General features: G+C 47.2%; 2 protein-coding genes and 1 pseudogene across 6 annotated transcripts; all 3 read left to right on the top strand.

The window, feature by feature from the left end:
• Nucleotides 1-1,340: 1,340 nt before the first annotated feature.
• Nucleotides 1,341-14,606, top strand: LOC126946112 (cancer/testis antigen 47B-like). 5 transcript variants are annotated; one of them, XM_050776123.1, is made up of 3 exons: nt 1,341-2,528; nt 8,289-8,444; nt 14,468-14,606. In XM_050776123.1, the coding sequence occupies exons 1-2, from the start codon at nt 1,610-1,612 to the stop codon at nt 8,411-8,413; spliced, it is 1,044 nt and encodes a 347-aa protein (XP_050632080.1). In that variant the 5' UTR covers nt 1,341-1,609; the 3' UTR covers nt 8,414-8,444; nt 14,468-14,606. The 5 variants fall into 5 exon arrangements, with proteins under 5 accessions (XP_050632080.1, XP_050632079.1, XP_050632081.1 ...); XM_050776122.1 differs by lacking the exon at nt 8,289-8,444 and adding an exon at nt 3,410-3,571; XM_050776124.1 differs by lacking the exon at nt 14,468-14,606 and adding an exon at nt 9,573-9,705.
• LOC126946119 (cancer/testis antigen 47B-like) lies at nt 11,363-14,606 on the top strand. The gene is made up of 3 exons (XM_050776131.1): nt 11,363-12,300; nt 13,181-13,336; nt 14,468-14,606. The coding sequence occupies exons 1-2, from the start codon at nt 11,481-11,483 to the stop codon at nt 13,303-13,305; spliced, it is 945 nt and encodes a 314-aa protein (XP_050632088.1). The 5' UTR covers nt 11,363-11,480; the 3' UTR covers nt 13,306-13,336; nt 14,468-14,606.
• A 3,185-nt stretch (nt 14,607-17,791) lies between these two features.
• LOC126946108 (proliferation-associated protein 2G4-like) lies at nt 17,792-18,981 on the top strand (annotated as a pseudogene).
• Nucleotides 18,982-20,550: the final 1,569 nt, after the last annotated feature.

The following is a 20,550-nucleotide window of genomic DNA, read 5'->3' as shown; positions in this document are numbered from 1 at the left end:
TCAGAAATAATTACTACTTGAACCTTCATTAAGTAGGTCTTGAAATCAACAAAAAGTCCTGGGTTATTGCTTGAAATAGCCTAGGAAGCCTGTCCGTTGGGTGTTTTTATTTCTTTATCTTTTTTTTTGAGACTGAGTCTCGCTCTGTCACCCACGCTAGAGTGCTGTGGCAACATCTCAGTTCCCTGCAAACTCCGCCCCCGGGTTCCAGCAATTCTCCTGCCTCACCCTCCCCAGTAGCTGGGACTACAGGCGTACACCACCACACCCAGCTAATTTTTTGTTATTTTAGTAGAGACAGGGTTTTACCATGTTGGTCAGGCTGGTCTCAAACTACTGACCTCAGGTGATCTGCCTGCCTCGGGCTCCCAAAGTGCTGGATTACAGGCGTGAGCCACCGCGCCCAGGCCCTTTTGGTGTTCTTTATGCTTAGATCATATGAGATAAAGTGGTCCTTTTAAAAAAGGATCTTTTTTTGTTTCAATATTTGGAGGTTTGAAGTGAATTTGGCAGGATTCATTAAACACCGTGACAGTGTCTGTCATTTACCACATCAGCATTCAGTGATGACTGCATCCATGTCAACTCTGCACGTTCTTTTCTAAGTAGCTTTAACTACATTAAATGATTGAAATTCTTATGTCTCTTGTTGGGAGGTTTTCACAACTACTAAGGTCTGAACTAGGTAACAGTTTCATGACACTATCTCTACTGGCATGAGCCATACTAGGTGGAAATAAGTGAACTCTGTGAACATATTGCATTTCCCATGCTCCAGAATGCCTCCACATTGGACTACTATAGTGTTGCTAATAATCCTAAAATTAAAGGCCAGGACTTGTTCGGACATAAAGGGTAGCCCTGGACACTAAGGCCTCAAAGAAAAGTTAGAGCTCAGAGGGGCACAGGAGTTCAGGACTGTAAATGCAGCACTTTGGGAGGCCAAGGCAGGTGGATCACAAGGTCATGAGATCAAGACCATCCTGACCAAAGTGGTGAAACCCTGTCTCTACTAAAACTAGAAAAACTAGCCGGGCGTGGTAGCCTATGCCTGCAGTCCCAGCTACTGAGGAGGATGAGGCAGGAGAATCACTGGAACCCAGGAGGTGGGGATTGCAGTGAGCCGAGGTCATGCCACTGCACTCCAGCCTGGGTGACCGAACAAGACTCCGGTCCCAAAAAAAAAAAAAAAAAAAAAAAAAAACTCTGGATTCCTGAGTTGTCCTAGAGCTAAAGGGCCTTGATCATTCATTGGACAAAGAACATGTCAATCTGAAGTTTTCAGCAAATGGGCTTAGAGCTTGCTGAGAGCCACTCATTGACGCTTCCGGTCCCGCCCCCTGTCGCCTGCCAACCGGAATCTTTCCCGCCTTGTCTAAGTCCTCTCAGGCCAGCCTTGGTGGGAGGCTCCTGGGATTCGCTCCTTGCCCTTCCCACCGTAGGGTGTCCTCTGAGAAAGACTCTTATTCCCTCAATAAGGAGACAGACTCTTACTCCCTCAGCAGCCAAACCCTCGCCTCCCCTCAGCCGTAGCCACCTCAGTGGCCACCGTCTTCACCACAGTCACCTCAGCCTGCTCGCAACCCCAGTTGAGGTACTGACCGGTGTCATGTCTGCCACAGGGGACCGACACCCGACCGAAGGGGACCAGGAGGCCCCGGTAAGCCAGGAGGGAGCGCAGGCCGAGGCGGCCGGAGCTCGTAACCCGGAGGGCGGCGACTCCGGCCCCCACAGTAGCGACATGGTGCCTGGGACCGAGGTGGTCGGAGTCGCAGGGCCCATGGAAGGCCTCAGGGAGGAGGAGGGTGAGCAGGCGGCAGGCCTGGCCACAGTCGCCGGGGGCGGGAGCGCTGAGGAGGACCCGGACATCGGGCCCGCGGCAGAGGAAGAGGAGGAGGAGGAGGAGGAGGAGGAAGAAGAGGGGAACGTGGCGGGCAACCTCGACCTGGCGGAGGTCACCCGTCGCTTCCCTGCGGCGGGCATTCGCTTTGTGTTCCTGGATCTGGTCCACTCCCTTCTCCGCCGCCTCTATCACAACGACCACATCCTGATAGCAACCCGTCACCACAGCCGCCTGATGGTGGGGCCGCGCGCTGCTGCACCCAACCGCAGGGTCGAGCCCTCCCTGCTGCTGCTGCTCCAGAGGCTGGGCGCGGGGGCCGCAGCCCTGGAAGGCCAGGGCCTGGGCCTGATCCAGGAGGCCGCGTCGGTCCCAGAGCCTGCAGTGCCAGGCTACCTGGCCGAGATGGCCAGGGAGCCCACAGAGGAGGCGGCAGAGGAGCTGGTGGAGGAGGCCACAGAGGAGGAGGCTGCGGAGGAGGCCACAGAGGAACCGGCCACAGAAAAACCGGCCGCAGAGGAGACCACAGAGGAGGAGGCTGCAGAGGAGGCCACAGAGGAGGAGGCTGCAGAGGAGACTACAGAGGAGGAGGCTGCAGAGGAGACCACAGAGGAGAAGCCCACAGAGGAGGCCACAGAGGAACCAGCCACAGAGAAACCGGCCGCAGAGGAGGCCACGGCCCCTGAGGGTGAGGAACGGGCTAGCGGCAGCAGTGGGGAGGCGGGGACCCGTGTGTCCAAGGGCTCTGGGCAGGGCCGTGGTGTGGACACAGCTGGTGAAGCGGGTGGTGAAGGGGTAGTCGGGGCCTCGGGTGATGAAGCAGCAGTCGGGGCCCTCCTGAAACTTAAGGCCGAATGTTTCCCAATGAGTCGAAACCCAATTCTCTAACGACCTCTATGGTTTTGAGAAAACTTGCCGCCCTCTACCAACCTGTATTTGATAGGAGATCTGAGATCATCGATGCCATTTGTGAGCGCGCAGATGAATGGCCTGGTAGATAGGGGTTCAGGAGGGAGCTCCGCAGGAAACAGAAGGGATACCGGCACGAAGAGAACAGGCAAATGGCAGGCATCCTTTTGGATTCATGGCTTTTCAAAGTGCAAAGATTCATAGAAAGATGATCCCTCAAATGATGAAGTGATACAGGAGCCCTTGGTAAAACTGACATAATTTAGGGAGGTGAGGTACCAATGAGCTTCCCCATAAAATTTGTTTTTTGAGGCAAACAAATATTTTCCCAAAAAAGTTCTGACCAAAACACCGTAGAATGAGACCAGACCCGATGATTCAGATCTCTTCTCCGAAAACGAGAAATAATCAGCAGCTTTGGGTGGGAGATTTACTAGAAAAAAGGGAGATAGTGTCCCTGTGGAAATGATCAAGCGGGAGCAACGCCAGGGCCATGGAACTGTTGTGAAAACCAGTAGGAAGGTGCCCAGCTGTTCCTTCCTTAGTTAACTCTATCTTGCTTCTCCTGAGGGTGGGGTACGGGATGCCGCTGCTAGTTGTAAATTGGGCTGTATTTTCTGTGAATGTCTGGTCCCAAGTGTGTATTTTTCTTCACTAAAGAAGTCACTAAATCTCAGCCTGAAAAGTGGGATGAAGAGGCCCAAGATGCTGCAGGCGAGAGTCGAGAAGAGAAAGAACAAGAAAAAGAGAAGGATGCAGAAAACAAGGTGAAGAACTCCAAGGGGACCTAGATGCAGCAGAGGGGAAGCCGAGAAAATCCAGGTATCTGTGTATAGCTTTGAGAATCACTCGACTATTCCTGGCATTTACCTGTTGCTGACAGTTTTATTTAACAACAAAAAAGATTCCCAGTAAATTAATTAAGAAAATGTTTAAAAGTAGTTTAAAAATTCAATTTAGCTTACGTAAAATATTACTAGAATATTCATGTATCTAGTAATATGAACTGCAGTGTGCTCTGAAATATACTTCATGGCTACTCATTTGTTCATGTTTGAGGTGTTTTGTCTTCTAGCTGCAAGACTACTGACAAGTGGTAAATGTATCAGACCTACTACCAAGACCAATATTTGTGTAGAAAACAGTTGCCAGACACAGCCACTAACTTGGCTGGGCCACACACATTAGTGGGGCCGTCATTACTTGACCACAGAAATGCAGGATCCCATAGTAACTAGGAGACAACTCAATGCCTTTTACAAAGTGACAACTAGCAAAAAGCTAAGAATTTCAAGTAGGAACACATTTAATGACTAATACCTAAATATTTACTTAGCTATATATTTTTGTATTTTATGTCACAGTCAGATGAAAAGAATGTGTGTTTATCACTGAATTGGTAATTAAGTCTTAAGGTATATCTGTCTTTGAGTATATTTAAATGTTTAATATTTTTCTTTCTTATTTATTTATTTATTTGCGTTTTCACAGCCGTGCATTTCTTAATAGCTTCTTTCCCACATGGTAGATAGGAAACCAAGGGTCTGGGAGGGTAAGGGAGGGTCATTTGTGGAACCAGCACAGGCTGTTGAAGCTTGAGAGATTTATTTAAATCTCAGAATGGCCCCACATGTAGAAAGAAAAGCAACAAGCTTTTGTAGTGCTAGGCACACAAGATTGGTGTGACCCTTTGACTGAAACCTTCAGTTCCACAAGGACCCTGATATCCAAGCTTGTGAGTTACAAAAGGAAAAGGTAGTTTTCTCTACTTGTTTAGCATATAGCACACAAATCTTGCAGATATACACAGAGCTGGCCATTTTCTTCTATTTAGAAAGTCACTGGTGCTGGTTAATGTTGTGCTATTGTTTATTTTCTCTCATTTCATCCTGCAGTTGGGAAGAATAGAAAGAAGTCTCTGTTGTTCATTGTTTTTATTTTTTTGCAGATGCCTGTGGGAATTTTAACACACGTCATTGCAAAGTTGGTTACATCTAAAGTGATATCCAGTGACATCTAACTTTCATGCATGTATTTGACAGTGTTTGTTCAAGTTAAAAATAAAAGTTTGTTTTAAATGAATAAACCGAAACCTGGGAAGATTTCTCAATAAATAATGCTAATTCAAATCTCTCCTTTACCTCTTTGTTTTGGCCCACCATACCTTCATTGAAAGGTATTACTTTCCCCCATTTGGTAAGATTGTTTGAAATTCTTTTACTGCAGCCAAAAATCAAGTAAAATGTCAAGTTTAAAACAATTTTTGGAAAGAGAGAGATGGGGCTCATCTTTAGATCTGTGTGTTGTGGCCACTGAGCACTTGTCATATGGCTAGCCTGATTTAATACGTGCTGTAAGTGCGAAAAAATTACTGCATTTATTATTATTATTATTATTATTATTTTTGAGACTGAGTCTCGCTCTGTCACCCAGGCTGGAGTGCTGTGGCACCATCTCGGTTCACTGCAACCTCCACCTCCCGGGTTCCAGCAATTCTGCTGCCTCACCCTCCTGAGTAGCTGGGACTACAGGCGTGCACCACCACACCCAGCTAATTTTTTGTGTTTTTAGTAGAGACAGGGTTTTACCATGTTGGTCAGGCTGGTCTCAAACTACTGACCTCAGGTGATCTGCCTGCCTCGGCCTCCCAAAGTGCTGGATTACAGGCATGAGCCACCACTCCCAGGCCCTTTTGGTGTTTTTTCTGCTTAGCTCTTTTGAGTCCCTTTAAAACAGTATCTATTTTTTTTCATTATTTGGAGGTTTGAAGTGAATTTGGCAGGATTCATTAAACACCTTCCAGTGTCTGTCATTTACCACATCAGCACTCGGTGATGACTGCATCCATTTCAACTCTGCACATTCTTTTCTAAGTAGCATTGACTACATTAAATCATTGAAATTCTACGTCTCTTCTTGGGAGGTTTTCACAACTGCTTAGGTCTGAACTAGGTAACATTTTTATGACACTATCTCTACTGGCATGAGCCATTACTAGGTGGAAATAAGTGGACTCTGTGAACACCTTGCAGTTCCCATACTCCAGGGTGCCTCCACATTGCACTACTATAGTGTTGCTAATCCTAAAATTAAAAGCGCAAGACTTGTGTGGACCAAAAGGGTAGCCCTGGACACTAAGGCCTCAAAGAAAAGGTAGAGTTCGGCCGTGGACGGTGGCTCAGGCCTATAACCCCAGCATTTTGGGAGGCCAAGGCAGGTGGATCACAAGGTCATGAGATCGAGACCATCCTGGCCAATGTGGTGAAACGCTGTCTCTACTAAAACTAGAAAAACTAGCGGAGGGTGGTAGCCTGTGCCTGTAGTCCCAGCTACTGAGGAGGCTGAGGCAGGAGAATCACTGCAACACAGGAGGCGGGGATTGCAGTGAGCCGAGATCGTGGCACTGCACTCCAGCCTGGGTGACCGAGCAAGACTCCGGTCCCAAAAAAAAAAAAAAAAAAAAACCCTGGATTCTGAGATGTCCTAGAGCTAAAGGGCCTTGATCATTCATTGGACACAGAACATGTCAATCTGAAGTTTTCAGCAAATGGGCTTACAGCTCGCTGAGAGCCCCTCATTGATGCTTCCGGTCCCGCCCTCTGTTGCCTGCCAACCGGAATCTTTCCCACCTTGTCTAAGTCCTCTCAGGCCAGCCTTGGTGGGAGGCTCCTGGGATTCGCTCCTTGCCCTTCCCACCGTAGGGTGTCCTCTGAGACAGACTCTTATTCCGTCAATAAGGAGACAGACTCTTACTCCCTCAGCGGCCAAACCCTCGCCTCCCCTCAGCCGTAGCCACCTCAGTGGCCACCATCTTCACCGCGGTCACCAGCCTGCTCGCCACCCCAGTTGAGGTACTGACCGGTGTCATGTCTGCCACAGGGGACCGACACCCGACCGAAGGGGACCAGGAGGCCCCGGTAAGCCAGGAGGGAGCGCAGGCCGAGGTGGCCGGAGCTGGTAACCCGGAGGGTGGCGACTCCGGCCCCCACAGTAGCGACATGGTGCCTGCGACCGAGGTGGTCGGAGTCGCAGGGCCCATGGAAGGCCTCAGGGAGGAGGAGGGTGAGCAGGCGGCAGGCCTGGCCACAGTCCCCGGGGGCGGAAGCACCGAGGAGGACCCGGACATCGGGCCCGCGGCGGAGGAAGAGGAGGAGGAGGAGGAGGAGGAAGAAGAGAGGAACGTGGCGGGCAACCTCGACCTGGCGGAGGTCACCCGTCGCTTCCCTGCGGCGGGCATTCGCTTTGTGTTCCTGGATCTGGTCCACTCCCTTCTCCGCCGCCTCTATCACAACGACCACATCCTGATAGCAACCCGTCACCACAGCCGCCTGATGGTGGGGCCGCGCGCTGCTGCACCCAACCGCAGGGTCGAGCCCTCCCTGCTGCTGCTGCTCCAGAGGCTGGGCGCGGGGGCCGCAGCCCTGGAAGGCCAGGGCCTGGGCCTGATCCAGGAGGCCGCGTCGGTCCCAGAGCCTGCAGTGCCAGGCTACCTGGCCGAGATGGCCAGGGAGCCCACAGAGGAGGCCGCAGAGGAGCCGGTGGAGGAGGCCACAGAGGAGGAGGCTGCAGAGGAGGCCACAGAGGAGGAGGCCACAGAGGAGAAGCCCGCAGAGGAGGCCACAGAGGAACCGGCCGCAGAGGAAGCCACGGCCCCTGAAGGTGAGGAACTGGCTAGCGGCAGCAGTGGGGAGGCGGGGACCCGTGTGTCCAAGGGCTCTGGGCAGGGCCGTGGTGTGGACACAGCTGGTGAAGCGGGTGGTGAAGGGGTAGTCGGGACCTCGGGTGATGAAGCAGCAGTCGGGGCCCTCCTGAAACTTAAGGCCGAATGTTTCCCAATGAGTCAAAACCCAATTCTCTAACGACCTCTATGGTTTTGAGAAAACTTGCCGCCCTCTACCAACCTGTATTTGATAGGAGATCTGAGATCATCGATGCCATTTGTGAGCCCACAGATGAAGGGCCGGGCAGACAGGGGTTCAGGAGGGAGCTCCGCAGGAAACAGAGGGGATACCGGCACGAAGAGAACAGGCAAATGGCAGGCATCCTTTTGGATTCATGGCTTTTCAAAGTGCAAAGATTCATAGAAAGATGATCCCTCAAATGATGAAGTGATACAGGAGCCCTTGGTAAAACTGACACATACAGACGGGTGAGGAACCAATGAGCTTCACCATAAAATTTGTTTTTTGAGGCAAACAAATATTTTCCCAACAAAGTTCTGACCAAAACACCGTAGAATGAGACCAGACCTGATGATTCAGATCTCTTCTCCGTAAACGAGAAATAATCAGCAGCTTTGGGTGGGAGATTTACTAGAAAAAAGGGAGATAGTGTCCCTGTGGAAATGATCAAGCGGGAGCAACGCCAGGGCCATGGAACTGTTGTGAAAACCAGTAGGAAGGTGCCCAGCTGTTCCTTCCTTAGTTAACTCTATCTTGCTTCTCCTGAGGGTGGGGTACGGGATGCCGCTGCTAGTTGTAAATTGGGCTGTATTTTCTGTGAATGTCTGGTCCCAAGTGTGTATTTTTCTTCACTAAAGAAGTCACTAAATCTCAGCCTGAAAAGTGGGATGAAGAGGCCCAAGATGCTGCAGGCGAGGAAGAGAAAGAACAAGAAAAAGAGAAGGATGCAGAAAACAAGGTGAAGAACTCCAAGGGGACCTAGATGCAGCAGAGGGGAAGCCGAGAAAATCCAGGTATCTGTGTATAGCTTTGAGAATCACTCGACTATTCCTGGCATTTACCTGTTGCTGACAGTTTTATTTAACAACAAAAAAGATTCCCAGTAAATTAATTAAGAAAATGTTTAAAAGTAGTTTAAAAATTCAATTTAGCTTACGTAAAATATTACTAGAATATTCATGTATCTAGTAATATGAACTGCAGTGTGCTCTGAAATATACTTCATGGCTACTCATTTGTTCATGTTTGAGGTGTTTTGTCTTCTAGCTGCAAGACTACTAACAAGTGGTAAATGTATCAGACCTACTACCAAGACCAATATTTGTGTAGAAAACAGTTGCCAGACACAGTCACTAACTTGGCTGGGCCACACACATTAGTGGGGCCGTAATTACTTGACCACAGAAATGCAGGATCCCATAGTAACTAGGAGACAACTCAATGCCTTTTACAAAGTGACAACTAGCAAAAAGCCAAGAATTTCAAGTAGGAACACATTTAATGACTAATACCTAAATATTTACTTAGCTATATATTTTTGTATTTTATGTCACAGTCAGATGAAAAGAATGTGTGTTTATCACTGAATTGGTAATTAAGTCTTAAGGTATATCTGTCTTTGAGTATATTTAAATGTTTAACATTTTTCTTTCTTATTTATTTATTTATTTGCATTTTCACAGCCGTGTGTTTCATAATAGCTTCTTTCCCGCATGGTAGATATGGAAACCAAGGGTCTGGGAGGGTAAGGGAGTATCATTTATGGAACGAGCACAGGCTGTTGAAGCTTGAGAGATTTATTTAAATCTCAGAATGGCCCCTCATGTAGAAAGAAAAGCAACAAACTTTTGTAGTGCTAGGCACACAAGGTTGGTGTGACCCTTTGACTGAAACCTCCAGTTTCACGAGGACCCTGATATCCAAGCTTGTGAGTTACAAAAGGAAAAGGTAGTTTTCTCTACTTGTTTAGCATATAGCACACAAATCTTGCAGATATACACAGAGCTGGCCATTTTCTTCTATTTAGAAAGTCACTGGTGCTGGTTAATGTTGTGCTATTGTTTATTTTCTCTCATTTCATCCTGCAGTTGGGAAGAATAGAAAGAAGTCTCTGTTGTTCATTGTTTTTATTTTTTTTGCAGATGCCTGTGGGAATTTTAACACACATCATTACAAAGTTGGTTACATCAAAAGTGATATCCAGTGACATCTAACTTTCATGCATGTATTTGACAGTGTTTGTTCAAGTTAAAATAAAAGTTTGTTTTAAATGAATAAACCGAAACCTGGGAAGATTTCTCAATAAATAATGCTAATTCAAATCTCTCCTTTACCTCTTTGTTTTGGCCCACCATACCTTCATTGAAAGGTATTACTTTCCCCCATTTGGTAAGATTGTTTGAAATTCTTTTACTGCAGCCAAAAATCAAGTAAAATGTCAAGTTTAAAACAATTTTTGGAAAGAGAGAGATGGGGCTCATCTTTAGATCTGTGTGTTGTGGCCACTGAGCACTTGTCATATGGCTAGCCTGATTTAATACGTGCTGTAAGTGCGAAAAAATTACTGCATTTATTATTATTATTATTATTTTTGAGACTGAGTCTCGCTCTGTCACCCAGGCTGGAGTGCTGTGGCACCATCTCGGTTCACTGCAACCTCCACCTCCCGGGTTCCAGCAATTCTGCTGCCTCACCCTCCTGAGTAGCTGGGACTACAGGCGTGCACCACCACACCCAGCTAATTTTTTGTGTTTTTAGTAGAGACAGGGTTTTACCATGTTGGTCAGGCTGGTCTCAAACTACTGACCTCAGGTGATCTGCCTGCCTCGGCCTCCCAAAGTGCTGGATTACAGGCATGAGCCACCACTCCCAGGCCCTTTTGGTGTTTTTTCTGCTTAGCTCTTTTGAGTCCCTTTAAAACAGTATCTATTTTTTTTCATTATTTGGAGGTTTAAAGTGAATATGGCAGGATTCATTAAACACCTTCCAGTGTCTGTCATTTACCACATCAGCACTCGGTGATGACTGCATCCATTTCAACTCTGCACATTCTTTTCTAAGTAGCATTGACTACATTAAATCATTGAAATTCTACGTCTCTTCTTGGGAGGTTTTCACAACTGCTTAGGTCTGAACTAGGTAACATTTTTATGACACTATCTCTACTGGCATGAGCCATTACTAGGTGGAAATAAGTGGACTCTGTGAACACCTTGCAGTTCCCATACTCCAGGGTGCCTCCACATTGCACTACTATAGTGTTGCTAATCCTAAAATTAAAAGCGCAAGACTTGTGTGGACCAAAAGGGTAGCCCTGGACACTAAGGCCTCAAAGAAAAGGTAGAGTTCGGCCGTGGACGGTGGCTCAGGCCTGTAACCCCAGCACTTTGGGAGGCCAAGGCAGGTGGATCACAAGGTCATGAGATCGAGACCATCCTGGCCAATGTGGTGAAACGCTGTCTCTACTAAAACTAGAAAAACTAGCTGGGCGTGGTAGCCTGTGCCTGTAGTCCCAGCTACTGAGGAGGCTGAGGCAGGAGAATCACTGCAACCCAGGAGGCGGGGATTGCAGTGAGCCGAGATCGTGGCACTGCACTCCAGCCTGGGTGACGGATCAAGACTCTGGTCCCAAAAAAAAAAAAAAAACCCTGGATTCTGAGTTACCCTAGAGCTGAAGGGCCTTGTTCATTCATTGGACACAGAACATGTCAATCTGAAATTTTCAGCAAATGGGCTTAGAGCTCACTGAGAGCCCCTCATTGACGTTTCCGGTCCCGCCCCCTGTCGCTTGCCAACCGGAATCTTTCCCGCCTTGTCTAAGTCCTCTCAGGCCAGCCTTGGTGGGAGGCTCCTGGGATTCGCTCCTTGCCCTTCCCACTGCAGGGTGTCCTCTGAGACAGATTCTTATTCCCTCAATAAGGGGACAGACTCTTACTCCTTCAGCGGCCAAACCCTCGCCTCCCCTCAGCCGTAGCCACCTCAGTGGCCACCGTCTTCACCGCGGTCACCACAGCCTGCTTGCCACCCCAGTTGAGGTACTGACCGGTGTCATGTCTGCCACAGGGGACCGACACCCGACCGAAGGGGACCAGGAGGCCCCGGTAAGCCAGGAGGGAGCGCAGGCCGAGGCAGCCGGAGCTGGTAACCCGGAGGTCGGCGACTCCGGCCCCCACAGTAGCGACATGGTGCCTGCGACCGAGGTGGTCGGAGTCGCAGGGCCCATGGAAGGCCTCAGGGAGGAGGAGGGTGAGCAGGCGGCAGGCCTGGCCACAGTCGCCGGGGGCGGGAGCGCTGAGGAAGACCCGGACATCGGGCCCGCGGCGGAGGAAGAGGAGGAGGAGGAGGAGGAGGAAGAAGAGGGGAACGTGGCGGGCAACCTCGACCTGGCGGAGGTCACCCGTCGCTTCCCTGCGGCGGGCATTCGCTTTGTGTTCCTGGATCTGGTCCACTCCCTTCTCCGCCGCCTCTATCACAACGACCACATCCTGATAGCGACCCGTCACCACAGCCGCCTGATGGTGGGGCCCCGCGCTGCTGCACCCAACCGCAGGGTCGAGCCCTCCCTGCTGCTGCTGCTCCAGAGGCTGGGCGCGGGGGCCGCAGCCCTGGAAGGCCAGGGCCTGGGCCTGATCCAGGAGGCCGCGTCGGTCCCAGAGCCTGCAGTGCCAGGCTACCTGGCCGAGATGGCCAGGGAGCCCACAGAGGAGGCGGCAGAGGAGCTGGTGGAGGAGGCCACAGAGGAGGAGGCTGCAGAGGAGGCCACAGAGGAGGAGGCTGCAGAGGAGGCCACAGAGGAGGAGGCCACAGAGGAGAAGCCCGCAGAGGAGGCCACAGAGGAACCGGCCGCAGAGGAGGCCACGGCCCCTGAGGGTGAGGAACGGGCTAGCGGCAGCAGTGGGGAGGCGAGGACCCGTGTGTCCAAGGGCTCTGGGCAGGGCCCTGGTGCAGACACAGCTGGTGAAGCGGGTGGTGAAGGGGTAGTCGGGGCCTCGGGTGATGAAGCAGCAGTCGGGGCCCTCCTGAAACTTAAGGCCGAATGTTTCCCAATGAGTCGAAACCCAATTCTCTAACGACCTCTATGGTTTTGAGAAAACTTGCCGCCCTCTACCAACCTGTATTTGATAGGAGATCTGAGATCATCGATGCCATTTGTGAGCGCGCAGATGAATGGCCTGGTAGATAGGGGTTCAGGAGGGAGCTCCGCAGGAAACAGAAGGGATACCGGCACGAAGAGAACAGGCAAATGGCAGGCATCCTTTTGGATTCATGGCTTTTCAAAGTGCAAAGATTCATAGAAAGATGATCCCTCAAATGATGAAGTGATACAGGAGCCCTTGGTAAAACTGACACATACAGACGGGTGAGGAACCAATGAGCTTCACCATAAAATTTGTTTTTTGAGGCAAACAAATATTTTCCCAACAAAGTTCTGACCAAAACACCGTAGAATGAGACCAGACCTGATGATTCAGATCTCTTCTCCAAAAACGAGAAATAATCAGCAGCTTTGGGTGGGAGATTTACTAGAAAAAAGGGAGATAGTGTCCCTGTGGAAATGATCAAGCGGGAGCAACGCCAGGGCCATGGAACTGTTGTGAAAACCAGTAGGAAGGTGCCCAGCTGTTCCTTCCTTAGTTAACTCTATCCTGCTTCTCCTGAGGGTGGGGTACGGGATGCCGCTGCTAGTTGTATATTGGGCTGTATTTTCTGTGAATGTCTGGTCCCAAGTGTGTATTTTTCTTCACTAAAGAAGTCACTAAATCTCAGCCTGAAAAGTGGGATGAAGAGGCCCAAGATGCTGCAGGCGAGGAAGAGAAAGAACAAGAAAAAGAGAAGGATGCGGAAAACAAGGCGAAGAACTCCAAGGGGACCTAGATGCAGCAGAGGGGAAGCCGAGAAAATCCAGGTATCTGTGTATAGCTTTGAGAATCACTCGACTATTCCTGGCATTTACCTGTTGCTGACAGTTTTATTTAACAACAAAAAAGATTCCCAGTAAATTAATTAAGAAAATGTTTAAAAGTAGTTTAAAAATTCAATTTAGCTTACGTAAAATATTACTAGAATATTCATGTATCTAGTAATATGAACTGCAGTGTGTTCTGAAATATACTTCATGGCTACTCATTTGTTCATGTTTGAGGTGTTTTGTCTTCTAGCTGCAAGACTACTAACAAGTAGTAAATGTATCAGACCTACTACCAAGACCAATATTTGTGTAGAAAACAGTCGCCAGACACAGCCACTAACTTGGCTGGGCCACACGCATTAGTTGGGCTGTCATTACTTGACCACAGAAATGCAGGCTCCCATAGTAACTAGGAGACAATGCATTTTACAAAGTGACTACTTACAACTAGCAAAAAGCTAAGAATTTCAAGTAGGAACACATTTAATGACTAATACATAAATATTTACTTAGCTATATATATTTGTATTTTATGTCACAGTCAGATGAAAAGAATGTGTGTTTATCACTGAATTGGTAATTAAGTCTTAAGGTATATCTGTCTTTGAGTATATTTAAATGTTTAACATTTTTCTTTCTTATTTATTTATTTATTTGCGTTTTCACAGCCATGTATTTCATAATAGCTTCTTTCCCGCATGGTAGATATGGAAACCAAGGGTCTGGGAGCGTAAGGGAGTATCATTTATGGAACGAGCACAGGCTGTTGAAGCTTGAGAGATTTATTTAAATCTCAGAATGGCCCCTCATGTAGAAAGAAAAGCAACAAGCTTTTGTAGTGCTAGCTACACAAGGTTGGTGTGACCCTTTGACTGAAACCTCCAGTTCCACAAGCACCCTGATATCCAAGCTTGTGAGTTACAAAAGGAAAAGGTAGTTTTCTCTACTTGTTTAGCATATAGCACACAAATCTTGCAGATATACACAGAGCTGGCCATTTTCTTCTATTTAGAAAGTCACTGGTGCTGGTTAATGTTGTGCTATTGTTTATTTTCTCTCATTTCATCCTGCAGTTGGGAAGAATAGAAAGAAGTCTCTGTTGTTCATTGTTTTCATTTTTTTTTGCAGATGCCTGTGGGAATTTTAACACACGTCATTGCAAAGTTGGTTACATCTAAAGTGATATCCAGTGACATCTAACTTTCATGCATGTATTTGACAGTGTTTGTTCAAGTTAAAAATAAAAGTTTGTTTTAAATGAATAAACCGAAACATGGGAAGATTTCTCAATAAATAATGCTAACTCAAATCTCTCCTTTACCTCTTTGTTTTGGCCCACCATACCTTCATTGAAAGGTATTACTTTCCCCCATTTGGTAAGATTGTTTGAAATTCTTTTACTGCAGCCAAAAATCAAGTAAAATGTCAAGTTTAAAACAATTTTTGGAAAGAGAGAGATGGGGCACATCTTTAGATCTGTGTGTTGTGGCTACCGAGCACTTTTAATGTGGCTAGTCTGATTTAATATGTACTGTAAGTATGAAATAATATTGTATATTTTACTTTTTTTTTTTTTTTTCTAGACTGAGTCTCGCTGTGTTACCCAGGCTGGAGTGCAGTGGCGCGGTCTCAGCTCACTGCAACCTCCGCCTCCCGGGTTCCAGCAATTCTGCCTCACCCTCCCAAGTATGTGGGACTACAGGCGCCTGCCACCACACCCAGCTAATTTTTTGTATTTTTAGTAGAGACAGGGTTTCGCCGTGTTAGCCAGGATGGTCTTGATCTCCTGATCTCGTGATCTGCCCATCTCAGCCTCCCAAAGTGCTGGGATTTCAGGTGTGAGCCACCGCGCCCAGCCTTACTAATGTTTTTTATACTGATTACACATTGAAATAATACTTGAATTAAAATATTAAAGTTTTTGTTGGTTTCTTTTTTTTTTTTTTTTTTTTGAGACGGAGTCTCGCTGTGTCTCCCAGGCTGGAGTGCAGTGGCGCGATCTCGGCTCACTGCAAGCTCCGCCTCCCGGGTTCACGCCATTCTCCCGCCTCAGCCTCCGAGTAGCTGGGACTACAGGCGCCCGCCACCACGCCCGGCTAATTTTTTGTATTTTTAGTAGAGACGGGGTTTCACCGTGTTAGCCAGGATGGTCTCGATCTCCTGACCTCGTGATCCGCCCGTCTCAGCCTCCCAAAGTGCTGGGATTACAGGCTTGAGCCACCGCGCCCGGCTTCTTTTTTTTTTTAATGAGGTTACTAGAACATTTAGAATTACCCATGTAGATCACTTATATGTCTGTTGGACAATACTGCTGTAGAGCATGGCTCTGAAGGAAACTTCATGAATGGCCCAGGTTGCCTTGAAGCCACATGTTATTACTGAGCTTGGGCCCAGCTTTTGATCTGAAGCAGTGGTTCTCAAAGTTTGGTCCCCAAACAGCATCATCAGCATTACCTGGGAATTCTCAGACTATACCCAGGAACTACAGAATCGGAACTCTGGGGGTAGGGGCAGCAATCTGTGTTTTAACACGACCCCTAAGAGCTTTTGATGAACACTAAGGTTTGAGAACCACTGGTTTCAAGCAACAGAGGAAGAAGCTGAGCTTCACCTCCTGTCACACCAGCCTTAATTCACTAGCTTGGGTTTGTTTCAGGTAAACTGAAAGGGACAGCAAGGGCTGGGCTGGGGAGGAGAGTAGAACTCACAGGGGCTGAGGCCTAGAGGGGAAAAATGCATAAAGGAAAAAGTCAGGTCCAAAAGGATGTAAACATGATACCATGTATAAGACTTCTAGGAAAACATACAAATGACCACCATAAATTGATTGTGGGTAAGTCATGTGCATGTAAGAGATGCATACAAATGTAGCATACAGAATACAGAGAGGTGTGCATTCGAAAGACAAGCATATTTGTGGCTGGGCGCAGTGGCTCACCCCTGTAATCCCATGCATACAAATGTAGCATACAGAATACAGAGAGGTGTGCATTCGAAAGACAAGCATATTTGTGGCTGGGAGCAGTGGCTCACCCGTGTAATCCCAGCAATCTGGGAGTCCAAGGCGGGCAGATCATCTGAGGTCAGGAGCTTGAGACAAGCCTGGCCAACATGGTGAAACCCCGTCTCTACTAAAAATACAAAAATTAGCCAGGCGTGGTGGTGCACACCTATAATCCCAGCTGCTCAGGAGGCTGAGGCAGGAGAATCGCTTGAACCTGGGAGGCGGAGGCAGCAGTGAGCCAAGATCGCGCCACTGCACTCCAGCCTGGGCAACAAGAGCAAAACTGCATCTCATAAAAACAAAAACAAAAGAAGAACATTTGAGATGATGGTTACCTCTCAGGGAAAGAAAGGGAGGGGCATTCTAGTAGAGAAGGCTCCACAGCAGACATCAACTGTATTTGTAATATTTCTTAAGCTGAATAGTAGACACATGGGTGTTTATAGTAATGTTTTCTACAATTTTATGTAGGTCTGAAATATTTCTAAAGCGGGAGGGGGAAGCATAGCAGTTCTTCCCACACCACTGGGCAGGACTTAGAGGAGTCTGAGAATTCTAGAACCCAACCTGGCCTTTGAGGTCATTATGAAGGTACATTTGTCATGGAAGGAGATAAACCATTAAATAAAACATGCTGTATTCGTTGAGCTAAACATTTCAAATATTTAGGCATATGGTATGTGGATCCCAAGTTGAACTCTTGTTCTAAACCCCAAAAATGTTACAGGTGAGCCAGGCTCAATATCTGGCCTGTAACCCCTTTTCCTTCCTCCCTCCATGCCACTTTGTTACCTGAGCATAGTGGGGCCCCTTGCTTCTGAAAAGCACTTGTTCCAGTAGCCCATCTTCCTATAGGACTTGGACTTCGTCCCTGACCCAGGCTAGAGTGCAACCACCAACCACCTTGTCTCTTCTGCTCGCCCCCAACCACACCCCTCTTTGCTCTCTAGGTGTTCAAATGCAAAACCTCTGCAATGGCCCTTCTCCCACATACCAAATATCAATGCACACCTGAAAGCCATCACTTTGGTCAGGCACACCTGCGTGGACGCCCTTTATTCGCAGCCCCACCTCTTAAGAACAGTTTATTTCTCTGACAACCTTCAGCTCTGAGTTGTCTCTCCTATTTGATTTCCTTCCCCGTTACAGACAGGGAAGGACTACAGAACAGGTTCCATTGTATTTGTCATGTAGGGAAGATCAAGGAAGCTACAAAGGAGCTGAAAACTTGTCAGAATGAGCCTCTGCGTATTTAAAAATGAAATAAGAAAACCTCTTCATTTAAAAACAGAGCTTTGCTCTCGCCTGCCTACCCTCTCCCTTTCTTGCTCACGATTTTGCTCGCCCTCTCCTCAAGGATCAAGGGGGCTCTGACCACAGCCTGTGGCTGGGAAGGGAGACAGGCGGTGGCTCAGGGAAAATGAGGCTGCAGTGATGGTGGTAGGAAGATGTCCGGCAAGGACAAGCAGCAGGAGCAAACTATCACCAAGGACCTGGTCGTGACCAAGTATAAGATGGGGGAACGACATAGCCAACCAGGTACTTCAGTCCTTGGTAGAAGCATCTAGCTCAGGCGTATCGGTACTGAGCCTGTGTGAGAAAGATGATGCCATGATTATGGAAGAAATAGGGAAAATCTTCAAGAAAAAAATAGAAATGAAAAAAGGTATTGCTTTTCCCACCAGCATTTCAGTAAATAACTGTGTATGTCACTTCTCCCCTTTGAAGAGCAACCAGGATTATATTCTCAAGGAAGGTGACTTGGTAAAACTTGACCTCGGGGTCCATGTGGATGGCTTCATCGCTAATGTAGCTCATAGTTTTGTAGTTGATGTAGCTCAGGGACCCAAGTAACAGGGAGGAAAGCAGATGTTATTAAGGCAATTCACTTTTGTGATGCAGCTGTCCTATGCCTGGTCAAACCTGGAAACCAGAACACACAAGTGACAGAAACCCTGAACAAAGCTGCCCACTCACTTACCTGCATGCCAATAGAAGGCATGCTGTCACATCAGTTGAAGGAGCATGTCGTCGATGGAGAAAAAACCATTATCCAGAATCCCACAGACCAGCAGAAGAAGGACCATGAAAAAGCAGAATTGGCGGTACATGAAGTATATGCTGTGGATGTTCTCATCAGCTCAGAAGAGGGCAAGGCCAAGGATGCAGGACAGAGAACCATTATTTACAAATGAGACCCCTCTAAACAGCACGGACTGAAAATGAAAACTTCACGTGCCTTCTTCAGTGAGGTGGAAAGGCGTTTTGATGCTATGCCATTTACTTTAAGAACATTTGAAGATGAGAAGAAGGCTCAGATGGGTGTGGCACAGTGCACCAAGCATGAACTGCTGCAACTATTTAATGTTCTCTATAAGAAGGAAGGCGAATTTCTTGCCCAGTTTAAATGTACAGTTCTGCTCATGCCCATTGGCCTTATGCAGATAACCAGTGGTCCCTTTGAGCCTGACCTCTACAAGTCTGAGATGGAGGTCCAGGATGCAGAGCTAAAGGCTCTCCTCCAGAGTTCTGCAAGTCAAAAAACCCAGAAAAAGAAAAAGAAAAAAAAAAGGCCTGCAAGACTGCAGAGAAAGCCACCAGTGGGGAAACATTAGAAGAAAATGAAGCTGGGGACTAGGTGGGTCCCATCTCCCCAGCTTGTTGCTCCTACCTCATCCCCTTCCCACCACACCCCAGGCTCTGTGAAGTATAGTTCTTCTTCTCCACCTAGGACCACCAGCAGAGCAGGGGTCTCCCTGCCCCCATCCCATTTCCCCAACCCACTCCCTTCCAACAACCAGCTCCAACTGAATGGTCTTGGGAGGCGTGGCTTCCCAACCACAGAAGACTAAATGAAAAAAAAAAGAAATTGAATAATAAAATCAGGAGTCAAAAAATAAAATAAAAACAGAGCTTTGATTCCAAGTCTTTGCTATCGTGAATAGTGCCGCAATAAACATACGTGTGCATGTGTCTTTATAGCAGCATGATTTATAATCCTTTGGGTATATACCCAGTAATGGGATGGCTGGGTCATATGGTACATCTAGTTCTAGATCCTTGAGGAATCGCCATACTGTTTTCCATAATGGTTGAACTAGTTTACAATCCCACCAACAGTGTAAAAGTGTTCCTATTTCTCCACATCCTCTCCAGCACCTGTTGTTTCCTGACTTTTTAATGAATGCCATTCTAACTGGTGTGAGATGGTATCTCATTGTGGTTTTGATTTGCATTTCTCTGATGGCCAGTGATGATGAGCATTTTTTCATGTGTCTGTTGGCTGTATGAATGTCTTCTTTTGAGAAATGTCTGTTCATATCCTTTGCCCACTTTTTGATGGGGTTGTTTGTTTTTTCTTGTAAATTTGAGTTCTTTGTAGGTTCTGGATATTAGCCCTTTGTCAGATGAGTAGATTACAAAAATTTTCTCCCATTCTGTAGGTTGCCTGTTCACTCTGATGGTAGTTTCTTTTGCTGTGCAGAAGCTCTTTAGTTTAATTAGATCCCATTTGTCAATTTTGGCTTTTCCTGCTGTTGCTTTTGGTGTTTTAGACATGAAGTCTTTGCCCATGCCTATGTCCTGAATGGTACTACCTAGGTTTTCCTCTAGGGTTTTTATGGTATTAGGTCTAACATTTAAGTCTCTAATCCATCTTGAATTAATTTTCGTATAAGGACTAAGGAAAGGATCCAGTTTCAGCTTTCTACTTATGGCTAGCCAATTTTCCCAGCACCATTTATTAAATAGGGAATCCTTTCCCCATTTCTTGTTTCTCTCAGGTTTGTCAAAGATCACATGGCTGTAGATGTGTGGTATTATTTCTGAGGACTCTGTTCTGTTCCATTGGTCTATATCTCTGTTTTGGTACCAGTACCATGCTGTTTTGGTTACTGTAGCCTTGTAGTATAGTTTGAAGTCAGGTAGTGTGATGTCTCCAGCTTTGTTCTTTTGACTTAGGATTGTCTTGGAGATGCGGGCTCTTTTTTGGTTCCATATGAACTTTAAAGCAGTTTTTTCCAATTCTGTGAAGAAACTCATTGGTAGCTTGATGGGGATGGCATTGAATCTATAAATAACCTTGGGCAGTATGGCCATTTTCAAGATATTGATTCTTCCTATCCATGAGCATGGTATGTTCTTCCATTTGTTTGTGTCCTCTTTTATTTCACTGAGCATTGGTTTGTAGTTCTCCTTGAACCCAAAT

This window comes from Macaca thibetana, chromosome X (assembly GCF_024542745.1).
Source record: "Macaca thibetana thibetana isolate TM-01 chromosome X, ASM2454274v1, whole genome shotgun sequence".
NCBI classification, from domain to species: Eukaryota; Metazoa; Chordata; class Mammalia; order Primates; family Cercopithecidae; genus Macaca; species Macaca thibetana.
The sequence above is the reverse complement of the archived record's forward strand: the minus strand, read 5'-3'. Positions and strand labels throughout refer to the sequence as shown.

Bases quoted from the DNA above. Each gene is read 5' to 3' on its own strand.
- LOC126946112 (XM_050776122.1), top strand. From the start codon at position 1,610: ATGTCTGCCACAGGGGACCGACACCCGACCGAAGGGGACCAGGAGGCC. The intron at 2,529-3,409 runs GTGAGGAACGGG...TCTTCACTAAAG, and splicing joins GGAGGCCACGGCCCCTGAGG to AAGTCACTAAATCTCAGCCT.
- LOC126946119 (XM_050776131.1), top strand. From the start codon at position 11,481: ATGTCTGCCACAGGGGACCGACACCCGACCGAAGGGGACCAGGAGGCC. The intron at 12,301-13,180 runs GTGAGGAACGGG...TCTTCACTAAAG, and splicing joins GGAGGCCACGGCCCCTGAGG to AAGTCACTAAATCTCAGCCT.